At 35.0% G+C, this 9,195-nt stretch overlaps 1 protein-coding gene across 1 annotated transcript; it reads left to right on the top strand.

Moving 5' to 3' along the window:
* The first annotated feature begins 2,222 nt into the window (after nt 1-2,222).
* LOC128680677 (uncharacterized) lies at nt 2,223-8,871 on the top strand. Its single transcript, XM_053763974.2, has 6 exons — nt 2,223-2,446; nt 3,528-3,828; nt 4,925-5,067; nt 5,550-5,691; nt 6,321-6,447; nt 8,658-8,871. The coding sequence occupies exons 1-6, from the start codon at nt 2,389-2,391 to the stop codon at nt 8,868-8,870; spliced, it is 984 nt and encodes a 327-aa protein (XP_053619949.1). The 5' UTR covers nt 2,223-2,388; the 3' UTR covers nt 8,871.
* Nucleotides 8,872-9,195: the final 324 nt, after the last annotated feature.

Genomic DNA, 9,195 nt, shown 5'->3' with positions numbered 1-9,195 from the left:
GGCGGTATTCGTAAAAATTATATCAGATGCAAAGGACCTAACTAGAGCTAAACAGGTCTCTTGGATTTGATAACTCACTCGATAAGAAAGAATATATACAATAACTAAACTCTAAATCAAATTTTGTCGTTAATTATGACGATATCATGAGGCAGTATGCTACCTGACCGCGTCCCTAAGCCAGATGCTCTCTAGTTCAAAAGGACCTAAAGAGTTCCGCTGTTTGTCGTTCAAGCTAGGGATTAAAAACTTGATGACTTTTGTACTTATTTTAAAGCAGTTAACGAGTAAAATATTAGTGGTGTGGGGTTCCGCCTTAAAATAGGACCATGTCCTCTTGTGGATATCGAATAAAGCGACTACGAGACATATAGCCAAGGCAGCTGATAGGCTGCAATGATATTCCCATGAAAGATTGACGTCCGCCTGTCTGGAGGGTTGCAAAATCACAATCGACTCTTTAAAACTTTTAAGGTTATTTTTTACGTTAACCCCGTGCTCCACAGTCCCGAAAGCAACCGGAAATAAACGGAGAGTAAATAATTGACAGGGCCCATTTCTATGTATGTCTGTTTGTTCGAGGTTATATATTATGTGGTCGTCCAAATTAAAAGAGATTTAAGTCTTTATTGCCGTTGTTTTGTATTGGAACAACGGCAATAAAGACTAAAGTGCCATCCGCCAGAAGGTCCCTTGTGATTTGGACGACCACATACAGGGTTACTTTTTAATCAGTACGCAAATTGAGCATACGTAATCTTTATCAAATTTAAGGAAACCCGTATTTTTTTGTTACACCACTTTTGGTACAAAAAAATGAAAATAACCTAACCCAAACTTATCCATATTACAGATAATCAAATTTATCTAGCCCAGTCTACGATTATAGTTTTTGTAAAGTTGTCGTCATTTTGAATAATTTAAACAAATTTGAATGGACTACATATAGATAAACTATTCATTAATTCAATATTTGATTTGAGATTCTTGTCAGTAGATTATTTCCATTATTAATTTTACTCTCTCTTTTGTTTGGTTCATTGACCCCATTTTGCCTTTTGTGTTCCTTTTTTTAAAGTGAAATCTTCGATAGCGGCGTTGTGCACTTTTTGTGATGGGTAAAAAATGATAGACTTGTATCAGAAAATTCGTAAGATGTCAAAAATGCACAACGTGAAAACGAAAAGAAGTGAAAACTTGAATATTAACATATTCACGTTTTCACTTCTGCCGGCACTCCCGGAGTGCAACCACTTTTTTTTTCTAAACTATATCAAATTATCTGTATAAACTGTACAAACTGTATAAACTAAAATTAACTGTATAAAATTATTATATGTTATCGAATATGAAATATTTTATTTAAAAAAGAAAAACAAAATACTGAATAAGAAACAGCAATCTTCGTGATAATGAACCTGCCTCTCCACTTTATTACGCTCTCCCGCAAACCAAGTCATGAAATTTGCAACTCTAATTAATACTATGCGAAGCGGGTCCAATTATGTACCTTTTTTCTCAACAAAAGTCGTTACGCGCCAAATTTTAAGCAATTTTATGGAGACTTACCGAAGAGCTTTTAATTTGAGAGGTGAAATGTCATTGGTTGTTAATTTTTTCTTGTCTTTATTTTTACTTAACGTAGCAAGAAAATGTTTTGTATAATTTTAAAAAAATGCTCACCGAATCAGAATAGCATTTTCAACGTGGCAATGCTTCCAGCCTTCTGTGCACATTGCCTCAAGGACACGAATTGCCAGGGCTGGCATTTTTGTATATATTTAAGTATGTACATAAAACATTATTCAAACGGTCCGTCGCGGCTTCGATCGGGTAAAAACATAATAAATTAAACACCGAAATATTCCTCAGAAATCACACTATATATTGGTGAAAACCGTTTGAAAATCCGTGAAGTCGTTTTTGAAATTATCGCAAACACGCAGACAGACAGACATGGCAGAGAACTTTGTTTTATAATATATATATATATACTGTATTTGTTAATTTAAATTTCATAAGCTACAGTTACAATTTATCAATCAGCGTCAATAAATGTGCTGACAATGTTGCAAAGGTTATCAATACCTTTAAGTAGGTACCTTCAAAGTACAAGTATGCTTATAAGTTTTTTTTTGTTGATCTATGAAAATCATATACACAATCCAAAAGACTTGATGTAAAAACAGGTTTTAAATAATAATGACATCGATCAATTCCTATAGAAATGTCAATATCTCATCATCCTCTATGGCCAGAAATATGACTGATTTTGTAATTTTTTAGTATCGCTTTGTTTATAATATTTAATAATGTTAATAAAATGGAATTACTAAATCGGCCGGCCTTTATCGTATTTGATGAATTCATAGGCTTTTATACGCCGATATGCAAAAGTGGACTTTGTTTTGGACAATAATATTAATTAACGTTATAGGAATTGATCGTGAGTATTTTTTGGTTTTTATTTTAATTATTGTTGCTAAATTACTCTCAAATATCTTTTGACTAACAAAAAAACCACAATACGGAAATTTTTAAGGTTGTAAAATTAAACGTATTCAAATAAATTTATATGCCAGCCTTACAATTTCGACGACCCCGGTGGCGCAGTGGTAAAGTGCTTGCTTCTGAAGTCGAGAGGTCCCGGGTTCGAGCCCCATTTCGGTCATGATGGAAAATGATCTTTTTCCGATTGGCCAGGGTTTTGGATATTTATCTATATAATGTATTTGTTATAAAATATAGTATCGTTTAGTTAGTATCCCATAACACAAGTCTCCAACTTACTTTGGGGCTAATCTGTGTAATTTGTCCTAATATATTTATTTAAATGACTTTCACACAAAGAGATGTATGAGTTATGCGGTCATTTTCTTAGCTTGTAAACTCTAAATAGTCTGTGGCGTCATACAAATTTTTAATTGTGCTGGCGGGACGATACTACGAGAGTGCCATGGTTTATGCAAGGGCACTATAGTGGCGGTGAGTATCCAAGCTTCAGTCCCACCTGCAAATGTTTGCAAGAAAGAGGAAGACTTGTATCTATAGCTTATTTATTTACTTTTTGCGGCGCTTTCGTTGTTACTCGTATCATGATATAGCAACTGAAAGGTGTTCAGCATCCATACTCGATCAGTGTTGGTGTCAGACCACATCTTTCTTTTTGTCTCATTTGAGCGAGTTTCTAGTTACATTTATAGCAATGACGCCAGAAGCCCACAGCCCTCTTGAAAATAAAGTTTTAAATTTCAACGGTTTTGCTTTGATTTTATGCCCAGCTCCCTGAGGTTAACCATCATTGTGAATGTTCTTGTTACAAGCTGTAAATGCTACTTCATGTACGGCACACATATATTTGATGATATCTAGTCAGTGCTTTCCGTCTGCCAGGTTCAGATGGAACCGACCCGTTTTTTATTTTCTACGTGATAAATCAATTTATTTATTATGTGGCCATATCGTAGGCACTTCTGAAACCTATCTACCATGCTTAATATAATATATAAATAATTATAAAATTTCAGTTCTAGACGATATTTTGGTGGATGAATATGAAACATCAACATTTCCAAAGACAAACGCCATGAATCCAAAAATGAAAACATCAAGAAAGAAAAAACCAAAGAAAACTACTACAGATTCATCTGATGATTATGAACCATTGATCCCTTTGAAGTCCCGTGATAAAGTAGTGAAAGGAATCAGACAAATCAGTTGTGTCGATTTCACACAGTATGCCGCTAACTGTACTTCAGGAGCCGCAATGATATATAACGCTGCAAGGGTAACCCCGCCATTGCCGTACAAAATACAGGAATGGTGCAAGTATGTTTATATATATAATTGGTAACATATCATGACAGTGCTGCTGTCCTTCTGTTCAAATTAGGAATCTAAAATGAATCGCATTCATAGTAAACAATAAGTCGATGGTACGAATTTGAGATGCAGACCAGTTTAGGTCTTGAACTGGATCGCAATAAGAGATGATAGTAAGCCTACAACTTAACGATTAACAGGAGTTAATCGTTAAGTAGTTTCTCAGATGGAAGAAGATTCTGGGTTACAATCCACAATCATCAATATCTTAAGCAACTTGTAACATTTCATCTACAAATAAATTAGAAATTTGCAATGTCACCAGATTTTGTGGGTCATCAGTAGTAGGTTGCCCACAGATTTCGATATATAAATCGGTGGGATTGTCAGTTAACACTTTAAAAGAGGTCTATTACTTGAAATGATCTCAAAATGAGAGGATTAATCACACGTCTGGTTGTTTTGCAAAGACTTACCAGCCTCAATAATATAATATATATATTAGGACAAATCACACAGATTGAGCTAGCCCCAAAGTAAGTTCGAGACTTGTGTTATGGGATACTAACTCAACGATACTATATTTTATAACAAATACATATATAGATAAACATCCAAGACCCGGGCCAATCAGAAAAAGATCATTTTCCATCATGACCCGACCGGGGATCGAACCCGGGACCTCTCGGTTCAGTGGCAAGAATCTTACCACTGCGCCACCGAGGTCGTCAAATCTCAATCTCAATGATAAAATATAAGTATATCTTTAAGTTATTTCTAGATAGAATTGAATTTGAAGTTTTAAGATACAGTGGTCCTACTTCTAATGATATTACAAAGATAATAGTTTTGAAAGTATACTATTAGGGAAAGACATTGATTATGTTTTGGTTATTGTTTATATTTCTTTTCAAAGTTTCAAATCTATAGGACCAATATCATTAGCCAACTTGTTTTCTGATCTTTTTTGAAATGAACTTTAGCAGCATTACTTTAGCATTTAAAATAACATGTTTCATACGATTTCTCTCTCCATGTTCAATATCAAATCAATTGTACGGATGATTAAAACTATGAATATTATTTTTGACTATCCCTACAGATCCATTCGCTTCCTTACCAACTGTGCTATAGAATGGAACACAGATTGCAGCGAGATTACTGACAATTTCTTCAACGAAGATAGCATAAAAGGGCACATGCATGTCTTGGACTATATCTGCGACGACGAATGGTTTTTAAATCGTACGTTTATTTACAAATTTATTTCAACACGTTCAACGCTAATGAAAAAATGCATAACCTTCTGAACAGGCCATGTTGACTGGCACTAATATGTCCCATTCGGGCCGTGGGGGACGGTCGCTGTCGGATGGTAAGAGCAATTTTCAAACATCTGTGAGCCGCCGGGTATTTTATTTGTAGGATGACCTGCGCGACCCTATACATGTATATTAATTGGAAAATCTCAGCTCTCAGATTTAAATTTCTTCGTCTCTTTCAACAAATTTTGTATAACTCCATAGTAGTCCGACAAATGATTAAATTCTGATGAATTAATTAATGATAATTAATTTATTATTAAAATTGAATGTAAAAGTTTATAAATATTGTAACATAGGAATCGTACTTAATATTAAAAATGCGAAGGTATCTGATTTTTTGGGAAGAATATACATACTGTATTGTGTTAATTTATAATATGGAAAATGATGTGATATTTACAGGCTATCGAGACATGTCTATATGTATAGAAGAAGCATCGGAACAATGGGAGGAATGCTACTCAACATTCAAAGTGATAGTGGAGGAACAAAAGAATATCACACGGGAGTGGACTCACTTCGAAACCCATTTTTATCTTTGCTGGTGAGATTTTAAAATCTATAATATCTCCTGTCTAATTCATCTGGGCGTTTTACCGTTTTCATATATATCTTATAACTTGAAATATTATTAATGCGAAAGTAAGTATAATGTGATTATTACTTCTTCAAGCTTTATATTCTACTGGACTAATATTTTCGATTCTATACATTAATATATTTGTATAGAACCGAGAGTTTTGTGGGCAGCAGGGCTATCTTCTTTTCTTATAAACATTTTCTCGATTCCTTTTTATACTCGTATCATTCCCCTGTATCAACCCGCAAGCAAAGAATCAACGAAGCGGTTCAAAAACAGAATTTACAATGATACTATATTACTTATACTACATGATGACTGGTAGAGAATGCCACAGGCGTTAAGTCCACATTTTGTACTTGTACAATGAAGTTTGGATGGATATAAATTCATTTATCTTATGTAATCTACACTATTATTTTAAATAGGCAAGCGTTTGTGAGTTTGTCCCTCCTCCTGCGTTTACGTACGTTTAAAAAATTCTTTCACCATTAGAAAGGTACATTATCCAAGATTGGTATTGGCTATATTTTATCTCAAATTTCCCACGGAAGCGAACCCTATCTCTTTATATGTCTGTGTTATCTCCACAGTGCCCAAGCGCATTTCCGTCGATGCACACTGGACTTTATCTTCAATATGCCCAAAAAGTGCCCGTACGAGCAAGCGATCACATTGCAAAAGTTTTCTGTTATCATATCTGAGGGTGATGTTTTTCAGGCAAGTAAAAAAAAAAACTATTTTTTACTTCTATTGCTCGTAACGTTTCTCATTAAGATTGTATGTAAGTGAGAATTTAAGCTTCAGAGCAGAGGTTAAACAATGAGCGATTTGGCATGTGATTCCGCCCTATAGAATAGGACCAACTCCTTAACCGTATATATTGCACAAGGCGACCAAGGGACGCCTAGCCAACCAATAGGCAACAAATAGCATTCCAAGGTTGATGTCAGGCAGGCGGTCGAAATCATAACCGAATGTAAAAAAAATAAGGTTATTTTTAGCCTGATCTTTGACTTGGCAGCATCACAGCATGAACAATAAAAAACACGATGAAAAATAGACACTATTAATATCTAAATTCAATGTTGGCTTCATTTTTAATAGTCACACAATCTCGCAAAACAACCATTTTAAGTGAAATTACTCATGACGTCAGGGAGATGCTAACATAAAACTGTTATATATTACGTACAAAACAAATAAACTGTGATGTCGATATTATCAATTCATTTATCGAGTTCCAACACTTCGAAATCGGAGCGATTGAAGTGGAATACAAATCTGTGAGAAAAGCCGCGGAGGTGAAAACGCAATTGGCTGGAGTCGAACCGGCAAACCCTCTGAGACGTCTTGACGGAAATTTAAAATACATTCCGTGTGATATTGCCGTTTAGAAGTTTTACTGTTATACCGTTTCCTGGGGAAAAAGTGCTTACTTCTTGATAGGACACAAAATGTGTCACACTAAGAAGTTAAACAACTAGACTGGTGAATCATAGTCGAAAATGCCATCGGGAAAACGACAAGAGAGAAAGAGATAGTAATTAATTTATAATTGTCTCCGTATTTGAGTAAAACATAATGAGATGACAATGTTGAGATGGATGTCCACACATCCATCCTTACTCTGTTAAGTCTTGTCACATCACTGTGACGAGACTTGACAGAGTAAGGAATAAATATATTAGAGAAAGTCTGATAGTTGTTCCAGCAGTATATATATATTAAAAGGACAGAGACTATCATGGTTTGGGCATTGAAAAGATGCATGTGACTTATGATTTGAATTTGAATTTAACAAAAAGGTAATTAATATGAATGTGTATGGATGGAGAAGAGGAAGATCGAAAAAGAGATGGAAGAAGTGAGTAAAGAATGATTCGAAAGTCTTAAAAGTGAGTGAAGGAATGTATTTTTTTATATGTATTTTATTTTTAAGCCTATTTTGTATCCCACTGCTGGGCAAAGGTTTCTGCTTCCACAACTCTCGCTTCAATGCGGTTTCCCGCCATTCTGGCAAGAAGCGTTGGATATCGTCGCGCCACCTCGTTCATGATCTGCCTCGCTGCCGCCGAAGCCCTGATTCTCACAACGTGGTATAGAATAAACTGCATAAATTAAAAAATATATATATCTGCTCGTAGCCGTGTATTTATACAATAACTTTAGTAATATATTCTTATGTTCGTGCATAATACCTAAAACACGATTTTAAAATATCATTTACACTGATCAATTTTATTCTGTGATTTATTATTTTTTATTTCTCATAAGTATACATAAATGAAGTGCAAATATTGTCACTATTATACCCATGTAAATTTATATTTTTGACATTTGGAAATAAGAATCTTGTTTGAGTTATGGTTAAAAATTCAGTTGAAAATTATTCTCAGAAAGTTTTTAGACGAGGAAGTTTTAAACCCAGTTATATCGGGGTTCAGCTTTATCGAAAGTGCAGGTGACAGAGTTCAAAATCAAACTTTTATCTTGCAGGAAACTTGAGTTTCGTTCAATTTGAAAGAGTGAATAATACGCATAATTGCAAAAGAAAACTTTTTAACCTGATTTATTTAAATTTAAATTCAAAATCTGTAAACTTTTATATTTAGTGCACCAAACATCCAGAATTTCCAGGATTTTTGTATTGAGGCCGAATATAGTATTTCGAAGTTCCTTGAAATTTTGACAAATCGGTTGTGATTTTGCAACCGGCTGCGTCCTGACGTGAACCCTTCTTGGGAATGTTAGTGTTGCCTATGAGGTGCCTGGGCTAAGTATCTCTTAGTTGTACGACATTCACGGTAGGAAATAGCATGGTTCTAGATAACACCACCACGTGCCATAATTGGGTCTTATAATTGGCTATATTACATTGGAACGTCTGGTGTTTACAAAGGCGTGTTTCAATTGACTTTTTATTTCAGGAATGCGACGGGACCATACCATATGGAAACTGCCCCAACGGCGACCCCACGCCATCGCAGAACCAGCTCAGACTTCTAATGGAAGGTGACGCGGTACAACACAAAAAAGCAAAAAAAGCGGCAGTCACACACTTAGGCACTATGCTCTACCTGGTTACTGCTTATGTATTAGTAATTTTTTACGCTTTTGTTTTATTAAATCTTTACATTTGAATTATTTTATTTTTTTCTTCGCTGTACCCTTTTTTAAATTTCTTCCATATTCAAAAATATAAAGTTTTCACATTGTGAAAGCGCAGAGGGCGAAGTGTGGGTTTTAATTTCACTTCTCACTATCGAGTCGATTCACAGTAAGACGCAACTAACCAATCACCGTGCGCCATAATGACGCGACCACAACCACACCGCAATGTGATTCGTTAGCTGCGTCTCACTGCGGATCGACAGAACGATAAATTTAACAAAATGCCGGTTCAGATGAATAACACTGTAGAATGTTATTGTTATACATACAGTGCACATCTAACCGTGGAATTAG

The sequence above is a fragment of the Plodia interpunctella genome, chromosome 25 (genome assembly GCF_027563975.2).
Source record: "Plodia interpunctella isolate USDA-ARS_2022_Savannah chromosome 25, ilPloInte3.2, whole genome shotgun sequence".
Lineage (NCBI taxonomy): Eukaryota > Metazoa > Arthropoda > Insecta > Lepidoptera > Pyralidae > Plodia > Plodia interpunctella.
Note: the sequence above shows the minus strand (reverse complement) of the source record. Positions and strands in the feature narration are given on the sequence as shown.

Bases quoted from the DNA above. Each gene is read 5' to 3' on its own strand.
- LOC128680677 (XM_053763974.2), top strand. From the start codon at position 2,389: ATGCAAAAGTGGACTTTGTTTTGGACAATAATATTAATTAACGTTATA. The intron at 3,829-4,924 runs GTATGTTTATAT...CTATCCCTACAG, and splicing joins AAAATACAGGAATGGTGCAA to ATCCATTCGCTTCCTTACCA. The intron at 6,448-8,657 runs GCAAGTAAAAAA...TTTTTATTTCAG, and splicing joins CTGAGGGTGATGTTTTTCAG to GAATGCGACGGGACCATACC.